At 49.7% G+C, this 14,601-nt stretch overlaps 1 protein-coding gene across 1 annotated transcript; it reads right to left on the reverse strand.

Annotated features, from left to right (window-relative positions):
* Positions 1-7,759: 7,759 nt before the first annotated feature.
* On the reverse strand, positions 7,760-13,673 carry LOC121444228 (keratin, type II cuticular Hb6). The gene is made up of 9 exons (XM_041646012.1): positions 13,305-13,673; positions 12,472-12,680; positions 11,770-11,830; positions 10,893-10,988; positions 10,563-10,727; positions 10,205-10,330; positions 9,719-9,939; positions 8,067-8,098; positions 7,760-7,941 (listed from the first exon to the last, which is right to left on the reverse strand). Exons 1-9 carry the CDS (start codon positions 13,671-13,673, stop codon positions 7,760-7,762), a joined length of 1,461 nt encoding a protein of 486 aa, XP_041501946.1.
* Positions 13,674-14,601: the final 928 nt, after the last annotated feature.

A 14,601-nucleotide genomic window follows, 5' to 3' on the forward strand; every position in this document is an offset into this window, starting at 1 on the left:
TCCACTATTATGCTTCTATTGCAAACAGTTTTTCTCCTTTATCTTTCACAAGTATAAATCTCACCTGTTAAAAACCAGTACAGTCAAGCTTGGACCCAGCTCTCCAGGCAGATCCTATGCTGTAGTTATAACTCATCTATACCCAATAAACAGCCCTCAAGTGCTCAGAGATCTGGTGAATGTGGCATTTGAATGTTTAATTATTAAAAGACTTTTCATAACAGAGAGGCAGGTTGGCTCCTACCAGCAGCACTCTATTTCCTCCAAAGAAGACAGAAGACAAATGGGCACAGAACAATGTCCATCTGCAATTCACTTCAACAACTGAAAGTGCTCAGCACTGGAAAAACTGCTTTTCATCTAAACTGAAGATCTCCAGATATGGACAGAATCACCAGAATCGACAGCCTAGCTGCTCAGCTCAAGGTAGGCTTGTCTTCCTACAGATTTTCTCACACACAGGATCTTCTGGAGTCTGAGAGGCCCTGCTTCTAACAACAAAAGGCAAATCTGACCCTCAGTGACCATGGAGGACCCTGAGGAGAGGCTCTAGGTGGACAACCGAGTAAGTTCTGACATTTTTAATCAAAAACTCAAGCAAAATTTTATCTTTCTCAAAGATCTCTGATGCAGTTTGACAGCTGAGTGGTTTAATAACTTTAAAAGGACAAACTCACCAAACAAATTTCAGTATAATTTCTTAACATGTTCTAAATAAAGGGTGTTTTAAGATATATAAATGCAAGTTATAAAGGTGTGAAGACAAGTACACACTACCAAATCTCTCTCTCACGCTGCCTTGATAGTCTTAAAAAGACTTTTCACTGTGCAAAAACATCTGCCACAGTCATTCTGGTATAAATATGCTGCTGTAGTAGTGGGAGCGGTGGGCTGCATTCCCACCCAGCTCCTGCATGGCTTTACCGGAAATAATTACATGGAAACTGTATTCTTTTAAACACTGCTTGGTCCATTAGTTTCAGCCTCTTACGGGCTAACTCTCACATCTTGCTTTAACCCATATTTAGTAATCTGTGTAGCACCACGAGGTGGTGGCTTACCGGGAAAGATTCAGCATGTCTGACATGGCAGCTGGCTCCATGGCGTCTGTCTCAGAGAGGAAAGGCATGGCAACTGCCTAACTTCCCTTCTTCCCAGCATTCTATTCTGTTTGCTCTGCCTACCTAATTTTCTGTCCTATCAAAGGGTCAAGGCAGTTTCTTTATTAACCAATGAAAGTAACACATAGACAGATGACCCTCCTCCATCTCTAAAACGTATGTTTTTACAAACTCAAAGAATTATTGTTAGTTCTAGAGAGCCAAATTGAAGGATCCACCTTAAACAGGTTAGGTTTACACCTGTCAATTCCCTGGTCCTGAAATTTTTTTCTTCCTAAACTTAACTTTGTCCTCTTTTCTGCCAACACTTTGCCAAGAAACACCGGACAGTTCCATACCACAAGCCCTGGACAGGAGTAAAGCAACCAGCTACCCCAGGATGTGACCAGCACCCAGCTTTCTCAGCCCCCCCCTCCAGATGATGCCCACAAATAAGCAGGAAGCAGTCTTGAGAATCCACCACCCCAATTCCTTCAACCTGCCATGCCTAACCCCCTGTCTTTTTATTATAAGAGAAAGATGGAAATGTTGTCATTTTGCTGACCTTCCCTCTCACCTGGGTACCCTGTCCCATTAAGAGACAAGCTCTGCCCACTTCCAACCTTCCCCCCTTCCATGGAGGCAAGCAGATCCCCTGCCTCCTCTCCATCCTGCTCTTTCTCTTCCAGTCCCTCTTCTGATGAGGTATCTACTGCCCCTCTCCCTTCTCCCCCCCCACTTCTCCCCTTTCACCCCTTCTCCCTTCCTTTTCCCCTCCATAACCCACTAAATAAACTCTATACCCAATTAATCTCTCTCTCTCTCTCTCTCTCTCTCTCTCTCTCTCTCTCTCTCTCTCTTTCTCTGCATGGCCTATCTGTCTGCTTCTCACCTATGGTCTCCCACCCACCAAGGGGACTCTTTGAGGGCTCTGGGACCCTCCAAGGCCTCAGGTGACTAACTGCTGCCTCTTGTGGGACCAGTGCTTTCATGAGACCAGTCTACCACAATATGTTTATGAATAATAACAGTAGCACATGCTTGCAATTCCAGAACTCAGGAAGCTGAGGCAGGAGGATTATCATGAATCTGAGACTAACCTAAGCCACAGTGTGAGAGACTCTGTCAAGAAAGAAAGAAATCAAGAGGGGGGAGGAAAGACTAGAGAGAGAGGCTTGTCCCTGAAGCTTGTTTTAAAGGAGAGGGTTATTGACTGTGAGGAGTTACCCAGGCAGACACGAATGTTTCAGGCTTGTAGTAGCAACTGAAAAGGAACCAGGCAATCCATGGGCTCAGGGAGGCTGGGGATGTCCGGAAGCTTGAAGTGAACCATCCTGCTTTCCACTCTGCTCCCTGTCCCCAACCCCACCCAGCCTCTACCCCCTAAAGCTTCCTCATGCTGAGGAATTTTTCATTCTTGTCATCTTTGCCCATCACCTCGCTGGATCAAGGGCAACCAGGCTTTGCAGCAGCTCTGACGAGGAATGGAGCTGCTCTGGCAATCAGGCCCTCTGTGCTGACAAGCCTGAGATGAGGTGGTTCACATTGTGATGGTGTCAAAACAACTGTCCCTTGGCTCCTGCTCTGCTCTGTGCATCAGCCAGAGCTCTTGAGCATCCATGGGCTGGCAACATCACCCCTTAATCACACAGGTCAGTGTTTCTCAACCTGTGGATCATGACCCCCTTTGCAGGATGATTGACCCTTTCCCAGGAGTTGCCCAAGACCATTGGAAAACATAAATATTTACATTATGATTCATAATAGTAACAAAATTACAACTATGAAATAACAATGAAAATAATTTTATGGTTGGAGTCCATGAGGAACTGTATTAAAGGGTCACAGCATTGGCATAGGTAAACTACCTGGAGTCTGGAAGTGAGGGCCCTCAACTACATGTACTGGTTGACAACCCATAACAAAAACCTAAACAACCTGTCCTTTTTCTACCACCCCACTCCACCTTCTCTATCGGATGACAAGAAATGCTGTACCAAATGCTGTTAGTAGGGCCCTGGAAGCTCTGGTATGCCAAGCTTAGCCACCCATCCTCAGTAGGCCAGTTAAAGACAAGTATAGTGGACAACAGAGGAAAAAGATTTACCCAAGGAGGCCACATTGGGAAGAGGAGTAAAAAATCTAGTGACTGCCCCCAGTCTACTTTTGGGATGCTGGCATGAGTTTTAAGTTTAAACTGACTGCAAGAAGCATGCATAACTAGGCAGTTCTAATCAAGGTGCCATCCCATTTAACCATCTGTCTCTGCTGCAGTCTCCAAGCCAGGTGATCTGACCAGTTGTCAGAATTCCTCAGGTTTGGTGCCAAGCTTTAGTCTTTTAATTCTCCACACATGATATTCCTGGGGCATTCCTATTCCCACGGAAACATTGTTTCGATAGCCTGACAATGAAAGGAGGGCCACAAGTCTCTGTAGAACATTCTCATGACAGCTGGGATGCTTCCAGTGCCATTTATAGCAACAGTAACAAAAAGAATGAAGACCTCATCCCCAATATCATTTAATGCTACACAGTGTCCAACAATTTATGTCTTTTCCAAGTTCATCCTCCTGAGGAAACTGTCTTCAAATATGGTCCCCAACAATTCTGCCCTTCTCTGAGCACACAAAGGGTTTAAGACTCAATCTCTTGACTTGGGGCTGGTCCCTACACTCTCTTTGCCTGTGAGGGCCCCTCCAGGCTTCTGCGCTCTGGCATTGTGAGAACTTGAAGCCATGAAGGAGAAGAAAGGCCCCTGATCATCACCCCAGCTGAGCTTTCCAAAATCCCAACCATTTCAGTGAAGGCATTTAGGACTGTCCAGTCACTTGAAGCCCATGCCAATGTCATAAAGAAAAACAGTTACCTGCTACCCCATGAAAAATAGTATTTTAAACAACTGCCTTTGGGAAGTTTGGTTATGCTATAAGAGCTAAGCACAGAGAGGTTGGTGGTTATAGGAATCCATTCTGCCACTAGCTTTGGGGTACTGGCCTTAAGTCATGTCTTCTATCCCTTCTTTTAAGAGATCACATCTGCAGACAAGGAGCCACACCTTAAGACCAGTGCCCCAAAGCTATTACAAAATGCTCCATATGGAGCTTGCTTTTTTTTTTCTTGGCAAAACTGGCCTATTGGGCAAAGAAGTGCCCTTACTTGACTTCTGACAGTAAGTATGTTGTCCAACCCAGACAAGCAGGATACAAGGAAACGTGACTGCTGAACCTTGCCAAGACAGGGTAGAACAGTCTTTCAAATTTTTCTGCTTCTAAAAATGGTCTGTCAGATATTCTAGGCCTATAGCCAAATTGGTTGCCTAATGTTACAGAGAGACTTTGGGTGACTATCCAGGTAGCCAGTTATTTCTGTCTTTTCTCTTGGAAGTTGCTTGCTTGCACTTCAAGATTACCCAGGAAATATTATTTTCCATCTCAGGTCTTTGATGGGATTGAAGACTAGATGGTCACCATTACTATATTCTCTTAGCTAAGGCATATTAGGTACAAGACTTAGACTCTTCAGGATAGGACAGATATCAGAATAATCTCTGTTATTTGCCAATTACCTATAGTCTGGACAACTAGAATGTGCTTCTTGCTTGATATTGTTCCTGTCAGTTGTAGTTTCATTTTGTTTATGTTGTTAAGATAATTATTGTAAATAGTTTTATGTTAAGATTAGATCCTTCTTATTTAGACAAAAATGAGAAGTGTTGTGGGAATTCATTCTGCCAATAGCTTTGGAGGTACTGGCCCTAAGGCATGGCAGACATGATCTTTTAAAAGGAGAAAGAGAAGTCACACACATTCTCTTGGGTTGTGAAGACCGAGTCAGGCAGTATAAAGTGGTGTGTGGTCGGTTCTCAGCTCCCTCGATTCCCAGCTCTGTGAATCTGTTCTTTCCCAAACCCCTTAATAAATTGATATGTATAATTATACATACCTTTGTGGATCATGCTACAGTTAGTACATGGTATTGAGGTGCTGTTGTAACAAAATCTAGAAGCTGTAGTATTGACTTTGGGACTCAGGCTGTGCTTAAATGTCCTCAAGAAGATATCTGGGGAAGAGCTGATTAGAGTCAGGGGGTGAACATGAATACTGGGGAGCAGAGTCGATGCTCCTCATGTCTCTGTGTGTGTATGTTTGTGTTCTCTCTCTCTCTCTCTCTCTCTCTCTCTCTCTCTCTCTCTCTCTCTGAAAACAGGGGCCTCACACATGCAAAGTGTATTGGATTTTTGACACCATGGTGAAGCACAATTAATAAAAACTCAGAGAGAGAGAAATTGGGGTTCAACCTGAAGATCCAAAAAGTAAAACAGCCAGCCACTGGCTCTTTCCTTGACCTCAGTCTGAAATGGCAATTCTGCCTCCAGGAATCTCAGAATGAGACTGTATTTGAGAGCTGTTTCCTCCCATTTTATAATCCTCTCTAGTGCTGGGATTAAAGGGATGCACCACCCAGTTTCTATGGCAACTAGTGTAGCTACTGGAATTAAAGGTATGTGTCACCACTGCCTGGACTTAAGACTGATCATTGGGGCTGTTTTACTCTCTGATCTTCAGGCAGTCATCATTTATTAAAATACAAATGAAATGCCCCTACACCATGGCATCAACGTCTCTGAGAAACTATGTGAGACAGGAAAGAGTTACTTTGGCTGGATGTTGTGGACGTCTCCATCTCTCATGGAGAGCATGTTGGGGGAGCAGAGCCACACCCTTACTGCAGCCAGCAAACAGGAGAGAGCTGCTCAACTGCTTCCTCCTTTTCTCCTCTGTCATATCCAGTCCCCTAGATTGCGGGGCATTCCCCTCATGTTCAGAGTGGGTCGGCTTCCCTTCAATCAGTTTTTTTTAACCCCTTCACAGACACAACCAGAGGTGCACTTTGCATTGGATGGTCATTCTCCAACCAATGAACTAAAAATGAAGGTTAATACAGCACCAGGCAGGCCCCAGCCATGTCCATCCCCACAATCCTGCGGTTTGCTGTTTTCCTGTTTGCTAGCCCACCCCTCGTTCCCCTAGTGCTCCACTATAGTTAACAATTATTTGTGATCATTTCCTCTGCTCAATTATTCCCCTCCCATTCAAACCTAGATGATAAAGTCTTGCTGACAGCCCTTACCCAAGCTCCAAACTGGCAGCCAGCACCAGGACCAGCCTTGCCAGAGAGGCCCTGAGAATCTCTCAGTCATCACAGTACCCAGAAAGATGCCAGGTAAAGAGGAAGAGCTTCCCTGCAAACCACAGTCAAGAGAAAGCAGGTGGAGGGAGGAAGCTGTGTTTGAAGCCTCGCCTGGCTGGAATTAGAACTCAGTGGGGGGGGGGGGGGGGCTCTTGTCTAGGGTGTAAAGTCATGGATTTGGTTCTCAGCACTGGTCAAAAAAATATTTATTTTAAATTTTAGAAAGGACACAGCTCTGGAGAGATTTGCTGTGTGCCATCCTTGCCCAGCATTCTCACCCACACAACGAAGCCACCATTGCCCTGTTTTTGCCCCATTTTGCAAATGAAGAGCTTAAGTCTGGTGAGGATGAGACCCGCCTGGTGTGCAGGAACTGGAAATAGCCGAACCAGAGCTGACCCTAAGAGCAAGGCCCTTCCCTTGCCTCAGAGATCTGGGAGCTTCCTCACGCTCCAGCAGAGAAACTGAACATTCGGGGTGGCAGTAACTCGCTCATTCGCCCACAGCAGGTGACAGGGCTCTGAATACCAGCTTTTCAGACCCTGGCCTGCCAGGGGCTCCTCCCCTCCTCTCCTCATCTCCTCCTCTCCTCATCTCCTCTTCCGCTCACTACATTCCTTCCATTCTCCCAGTCCCTTCCTCTAGCACTGCACCCCAGAAGTGCCTTTCAAGAAAGGGCAGCAAAATGACTGTGGCTGAGAAGTCCTAAGTGACATTTCACCTTGTCTAGAAATAGCTTTGTTTATCGCAGTAAGGGGAAGAGAAATACTGCCTGCATCTAGTGACAGGGCCAAGGATGCTACAAAATAAAATGTCCCAGGGGAGCTCAGGGACAGTCGCCCAGCCACTAATGCACAATACTGAGGCCTCAGTTAGAATCCTGACTACCCCACAAGACTCTCTGGAATCTACCTTTGTTGTCCTCAAGGCCTGTTGTCTCCAGGTCAGAGAAAAGGTGCCTACTGCGGCCTTGGCCTACTGAACACCCAGGTGGGGTCCTGAGACCTCTGGCCGAGGCACCTGTCATAGGCAGCATTTTGGAGAGTCTGAGGCGCAGGTTTGATTGGCTGCAATTAGTTTATTAGGAACGCAGAGGGAGACAAAGGCAAAAGTGCAGGCAGTTGAGTCTCTGGTTTGGGGGGAGCTGCTGCAGGGAGACCCTGAAAGAGATACTCTGGGTCACGTGGTCTCTCGCTGAGTGGCAGGAAAACCAGCAACCATGTTGATCTGCATGTCCAGGCAAAAGCATGCTAAGGACCTGGCTGTCAAAGAGGATTCCAGGGCAGTGGGTCCTCCAAGACCTTGAGACCAATGAATCCAGTAAAAACAACAGAAGGGGAAATGAAAGCAAGAATCGTCGGAATAAGTAGCTCGGGAAGGCTAGAGAATGAGATGGTGGCGTCGAGGCCACTGTCCTGCTGTGCAGTCACTTTGGGAAGGTGAGGGTGGTGGCAGGATTGCGGCTTCCTAGCACTTCTTACAGCCTCCACTGCAGGAGCCTACCCCGGCACAGGGGGCGCAGGCATTAGGGGTGCCCACCACCACGTTGCCGCTGCAGGGGGCGCTGCACACTCTTGTGTTGACAGCAGGGGCAGTACCAGAGACGCAGAGATCGCCAGAGACGACGCCACCGCGGGAGCTGCTCACGCCTGAAAGCAGGGAGAAGGGGGAGGCGTCAGGCACTGCCACAGCCCACTGGGCAGCAAGCTCAGGTGTCCCCGCCCCCAAAGGCTCGCATCACCCGGCAGGAAAGGGGAAGGCTGGAATTACTTACACACATTCACGGAGCCAACGCCCTCACACAACCTGTGAAAGCGGAAAGGGAGACATTAGTATGCCGGAAGTATGGAGCAAGTGCCATCGTGGGCCCTCCTAGGGAAAGACTGGGAAACCAGGAGCTGGGGGTAGACCTGGGGGCACTATGTGAGGTCAGAAGTCAAGGTATATCATCCTCCATCTCCCCATGTTTATTCTCTGTGCAGCCTGAATTTTAGCCTCCCCAGTGGGGTCTAGGTAACCTGCCAGAATAATCCAATTGTCCTTGTGGCAACAGAGAGACCTAGACACACATGCCAAGACACTGGCTGTGTTGCCCTGTTGATTCTGAGTTGTGAGTACATTCCAGGGGACCAGATGTGACCTTCTAAATCTTATCTAATTGTCATCATGAAAATATGAACCTAAAGGAAATCAGAACATTTTGCCCCAGTGTCTGAAGACAATGCCGGTCATCACAAATGACTCCCTGGTGAGGAGATGAGACATTAGAATCCTAGAACCAGATTAGAACCACCAACAGCAGTAATGTCACTGGGCACCCACAGAGGAAATGGCCAACGATGGAGAAGGGCTAAAACTCAGCTGCACCCAGCCTGTGTCTCTTCCACTTGACATCATCTCCCAGAAGGGAGCTAAGCAGAGTTGGAGTTGCCCAGAACACACAATGGCCAAGGACTGGTAAACTCAACCTCAGATCCCAGCGACCATTCCTCTCTGGTCTCTTACGTAACCACTTCCCCCGCCACCCACTCAGTGTGGTGGAAAAGCTGTGGTTCCGTTCCCAATTCTATGTCCATCTCTCTCTCCAACTTCCAGACCCCTGAGTACCATCACCCTGTGCGTTTGGGTTTCCCAAGCTACTTCACTGTGTTGGGGGGGGGGGGTCTCTCTATGTGATCACACAGACTTCCAGGTATCAAGTCTGTGTCCCCCATGTCCCCAGTACACACGAGTTTCAATCTACGTGCCACCCTGGAGGCTGGCTATACACAAAAAGCAGCTCCAGGCACAACGAAATGGCTGACCGGAAAAAAGAAAGCAAAGGTACAAAATGAGATCTTGGTTTAGATTGGGGTCCTTAAGGGGTTGGGTTGTAAGAACCCCTCCACATCACTGAGGCAGAATGGCCAGGGGTTCCTCCACCAATAGCCGACTCCAAAGCACAAAAATTAACTAAATTCTTCTGCGTCCTCTACTGCTATCTGAACTGCAATGGGAGAGCACTTTAGGGCACTTTGTATCAGTTAACTAAGCAGGAGTTGGTGGAATCTGCTACCACAAGCTGCTAAAATGAGATAAGTCTGAATTTCCAAGGTTGGAGTGGAGCTAGCCAGGGCCAGGTTAGGAAAGAAGATGGATTCCTGAGGATACGTGCAGACCATAATAGGGAAAGGGGAAACAACCCTAGAAATGATCTCAAGCTAGGCCTCAAGGGAGCAAAGCCAGTGCTTCCCTATAGGGAGTCTCAGAGACAGTCAGCCTGAAGACATGTGGTAGAGCACGACCAAGGTTAAAGGACTTACACGGATCTCCTATGCACGTGCAGGGTGGCGACTGAGGAAGTGAAGATTGACAGGTACCCAAGCTGTAGGGCTTAAAGCTGAGGACCCAAGAAGGGTTGGAAGAATGCAAAGCTACAGGACCCACCTCTGCTCCTCGCCCTCCAGCAGGCGCCTGTAGGTGGCGATCTCGATGTCCAGGCCCAGCTTGGAGTTCATCACCTCCTGATACTCCTTGAGCAGGCAGGCCATGTCCTGCTTGGCCTTCTGTAGGGCAGCCTCCAGCTCAGCCAGCTTGCAGCGGGCATCAGTGAGGGCGGCCTCTCCCTGCTGTTCAGACTGGGTCACTGCAGCCTCCAGCTTGGTGTTCTGGGGACACAGAAGAGAATAGGATGGCCTATGGTCCCTGGGTCTCTTTCAATTATCAACATGTTATCCAGTATTTCCCACCAGTTGGGGACATTCTAACAACAAGGCCTTTTGCCTTGTTCACATGGGTCAAACTGAGTGACCATGGGCACACATAAATAAAAGGTGCACTAAATGCTAAGATCCAGGCCAGGCACATGCTGGCACTAGGGCACTGAGTAGGGGCCCAGCCTCCCTGGTCTCAGAACAGCTGACCCCTACATACCTGGCACTTGGCGTTCTCAATCTCTGCCGTCAGTCTCTGGATGATGCGGTTCAGCTCGTTGATCTCCTCTCTGGTGCGGCGCAGGGTCTCCCCGTGCCGGATCACTGTGGCCTTCATCTCCTCACACTGGGGATGGGGGAAGCAGAGATAGATGCCATGGGACACAGGACCCAGTGAGCACAGTCACTGAGTGCACAAGACACACAGCAGCACGGTGCTCAGCCAGGGCTGCCCCTCCCCCCCACCTGAGCGCTGTCTGCAATCTTCTTGTGATTCTTGGGGTACAAGAAGTCTTTTCTGATAGAGCCCGGAGTCCTTCCCACTGTCGCATCTAAGGACAGGTGTTGTGACCACTCACCTTGGTGCGGTACCAGGACTCGGCCTCTGCCCGGCTGCGGGTGGCAATGTCATCATACTGAGCCTTGATCTCAGCCACGATGCAGTCCATGTTCAGGTCCCTGCTGTTGTCCATCTTGACGATGACAGAGGTGTCTGAGATGTGGGCGTGGAGGATTCTGATCTCCTGTGGGAAGAGGGAACAGCAGTCAAAAGCTTGTTGAAAATTCAGTCCAGCCCCACATTCCTGTGCCAGTCTCTCAGCCCTCCCCTGGTTCACACAGGGCTTCGCAGCCATGGAATGACTCTCTTCTGCCTACTTGCTGGGTTTCCACCTGGCTGATGCCCTCACCTCCTCGTACAGCCTCCTCAGGAAGTCGATCTCCTGGGTCAGTGCCTCCACGTTGGCCTCCAGGTCTGATTTGCGCAGGTAGGCACAGTCCACGTCCTGGAAATCAGGGATGTGTGAGCCTGAATCACTAAGCTGATCGTTCCCCCCCCCCCCACCTCCTTTCTTTCTTCATTCATCCCATGCAGCACAGGGAAGAAGATCCCTGTATGCAAGCTATCCCTGCCGCTCTTCCCAGCATGCACCTGGCAGCTCCTCAGGACTGGAGACTCGTTGTCTCTCAGCCCACAAAACAGCTTCCCTCATTTGCTCTTTGATCCCATTCTACTCTCCAAAGCTTCCCAGTGATGCCCAGATCAGCCAATTGACCTTGACTTGAACCAGCAAGGGTTCCAGAGGCCACCTGGCCACTTCTAGTAATGCTATCATTCTGTATGCACTGGCTTTGGTCCTAACATTCTGAGCAGACTGTTGAATGAGATGTAGACCACACCGTTTTTCCATTGACAGAAAGAAAGGCTGTGTCTGTTGGCACCCCAACCGCATATTCAGAAATAGGGAAAGGCACAGTAAGGTCAATCTAGACACCACCCTGCAACAGGCCACAAACCAATAGACATTCCAATCTGATAGGTGGCTCCGTGGCAGGGGAACGGCTGACTCTCCACTAAGTGCCAACCTTTCAGCTGACCATTGCCTGGACGGCAGCCTTTTGTCACAGCCCGGGATATGACATTCATGGGGACAGTTCTGTAGGAATTTTCCTATCTTGATGTAGAAAGATCCCAACTCTGTAGAGGTAAGCCTTGGGGGTCACCACAAGCACCGTGTGTCCCTCAGGTAGCCACGTTGCCCTGCCTCCCACAACCTTGCTACTTGCCTTCTTCAGAGCCACAAACTCATTCTCGGCTGTGGCTCTCAGAGAAACTTCCTCCTCGTACCTAGGACAGGAAAGGGAAATGAGACAGTGTGAGGAAACCCTACACTCCTTGCCAGGGAGTGCAGGAGAGGAGCCCTCACAGCTCTTGGCCCTGCTAGGGCTTTCTGGGGGGTGCTGGGCTACCTGGGAGAAGAATCTAGATGTAAGTGAACCTCCCAGTGTTCTGAAGTCACTGCAAGAAGGAAATGAGGCTTCAACCTCATCTTCATCTGGGAGTGGGCAGGATCTTGGGTACACAAGCTCCAACCTCCCCTCACTTGCAAGTCAGTCCCATTCCAGCTGTTAAGTAGGCCCACAGCCCAAAGACTGAGAACCCAAGCCGGGAAGACAGATGAGCGTGGACCATCACCCTCCTAATCCCTGACTGATTCTGTGCAGGGGATCAAAGTCAGAAAGAATGAATGGGGTTCCTGGGGCTTTCCCTTCCTATAGAAGGTAGAGCTGTTGGTCTCAGTCTCTAGAGGGAGGGTTGAGGAAGAATAGTTCACTCTGAGACACCCTGGTTTTTTCCAGGGAGAATTTAAGCAAATATTTCATAAACAGCAGGATCCCACAATGTCCTCAGCCGGCCCAGACGGTCTGTGTCCTGGCTTTTTATATAAGGCATTATCTAATGCCAGGGCCATGCCAGGCTCTTTTCACCTCTTCTTGTAGCCCTCCATGGCCTCCTGGGCATGGTTGAGCTCAGCAGCCAGTCTCCCGCTGTCAGCCTCCACACACTCAGCCTCCCTCCTCAGGGTCTCGATGTAGCCCTCAAACAGCGGCTCCACGTTGCTCTCACAGCACTTGCGGTTCTGGTAGAACTGCCACTTGGTCTCCAGCAGCTTGTTCTGCTGCTCCAGGAAGCGCACCTGCCATGGGAGTGAGAAGGGGTTCAGGGTCAGATCTGGGGTGATGGTGGAGATGAGGTGGAGGGGCCCTGGGAGGGAGTCCAACTCTCCATTCCCTTATCTTGCCCTGCCTCAGCTTCCCCACTTGGGGAGAGTTCAAGGGACAGGGTCAGTGCCCACACTCACAGATCCAGGTGACCACTTCAGTGTCCTATGCTGGGTTTGGGGATATCCTCAGGCAGAAACCCCCACAAGCGAGCACCCACATTCCCATCCCAGGATGAGGGACTGACAAGGAGCCAGGGAGACAGGGTCACAGGCCACTTGGAGGACCTCGCTAGGCTGGCTCTGTCCTCCCTCAGCAGCCTGCTCCCTTCCTGTCAGCTGAAGTGCATCCTTCCTCCCTGGCTGCCCACAGCTCCATGCTGCAGTCAGCCTGTGCCCAGGGCAGCCTGGCCATAGCCCTACTTCTCAGGACTGACAGATGAGCCTTGTGGGTCCTTAGTGTGCCCATCTGGACACACCTCTCCCTTGAGACTAGGGGCTCAATGTGAGAGGCCTTTCTTCCTTCTGTCCCTGTCAGTGCTCTCAGCCTCGGCCATGCATATGGTGGGCCCCAGGAAGGGGCTGGTCCAAGACACCCACCTTGTCAATGAAGGCCGCGAACCTGCTGTTGAGGCACTTGATCTGTTCCTTCTCCTCATGCTTCACGCACTGAGCATTGGGGTCGATCTCCAGGTTGAGGGGAGTGAGCAGGCTCTCATTGACAGAGACGCTGGTGATGCAGGGGGGTGTGGGCCCGCAGACGCCTCCAGAGCGGTATCCGAAGCTGCGTCCACAGGAGCCAGAGCGGAAGCCTCCACAGACGCTGTGGCTGCCAAAGCCCCCTGAGAGTCCACGGTAGCAGGAGATACCCCTGTAGGGAGCTGCGGAGATGCAGCAGCGGCCAGGCCTGGGGCCACAGGCTGAGGCGCAGCTGAAGGCATGGCCACCACAGTAGGAACCACAGGTCATTGTTGTTTGGGGAGATGGGAGACTGTGAGACTGGAGACGTCCAAGTGGAGGGTTCAGTGGACGTGGATTCGGGTGCTTACCTCTTTAGATCTTGTCAGCCTTTTATATATGTGGGGACCCTGACTGTGGCCACGTGGTCTGAAGCAATTAGATGCCTTTTATGAGCTTGGCTTGTTTAGCTGCTGTGGCTCCTCCTTACATGTGCTTAATTGGTGCTCAGTTGCAGCCAAATGTTTATGGTCCTTTTTCCTAAACTGTACAATTTTCTTCTTCAAAGGGCCAGCTCATCTCCTCCATCCTCTGCTCATGCGCCCATACTCAGAAACAGAGGTGGAGAGACAGGGGTGGTGATTCAGGTTGCAGGGAAAATGGAAGAAGGACTGAGCCAATGCTGAAAAGAAGTGTCGACCCCGCTGTCCGTGGTCCTGACCCAAGCAGGACCGGGAAGTGGACAGAGGAATTGGGGTTCTAAGTGGGATCCCTCAGCTGGGTGGTTCTTCTCTGTTTCCTCTAAGGCACCTTGTCGGCATAACCTCTAAGCTGTCATCTTCTCCAGCCTCCATCACCTGGCCCCACTGATTCTTTCTCCCTTCCCTCATCATGTTGCCCTCCATACACACAAACACACACGCACGCACACACACACGCACACACACACACACACACAGAGACTTCATGTCTATGTTTGCCTGCACAGACACACACACACATACACACACAGACTTCATGTCTATGTTTGCACACACACACAGACTTCATGTCTATGTTTGCACACACACACACACACACACACACATTTATAAACACAGACTATTCCTAGCTCACCCTGGCTGGCCTGAACTGAGAGAGTGTCTTCCGTCAATCTTCCCCAAGGCCTAGGAGTACACACTGACTCTCTGGCCCCAGGAAAGCCTAACGTTTTGCAGAA

The sequence above is a fragment of the Microtus oregoni genome, unplaced genomic scaffold (genome assembly GCF_018167655.1).
Source record: "Microtus oregoni isolate MIOR12 unplaced genomic scaffold, Mior012 000118F_ref0000498, whole genome shotgun sequence".
Classification (NCBI taxonomy): domain Eukaryota; kingdom Metazoa; phylum Chordata; class Mammalia; order Rodentia; family Cricetidae; genus Microtus; species Microtus oregoni.

Bases quoted from the DNA above. Each gene is read 5' to 3' on its own strand.
- LOC121444228 (XM_041646012.1), bottom strand. From the start codon at position 13,673: ATGACCTGTGGTTCCTACTGTGGTGGCCATGCCTTCAGCTGCGCCTCA. The intron at 10,989-11,769 runs GCAAGTAGCAAG...CCTGATTTCCAG, and splicing joins AGTTTGTGGCTCTGAAGAAG to GACGTGGACTGTGCCTACCT. The intron at 9,940-10,204 runs GTATGTAGGGGT...CTGTGTCCCCAG, and splicing joins TTGAGAACGCCAAGTGCCAG to AACACCAAGCTGGAGGCTGC.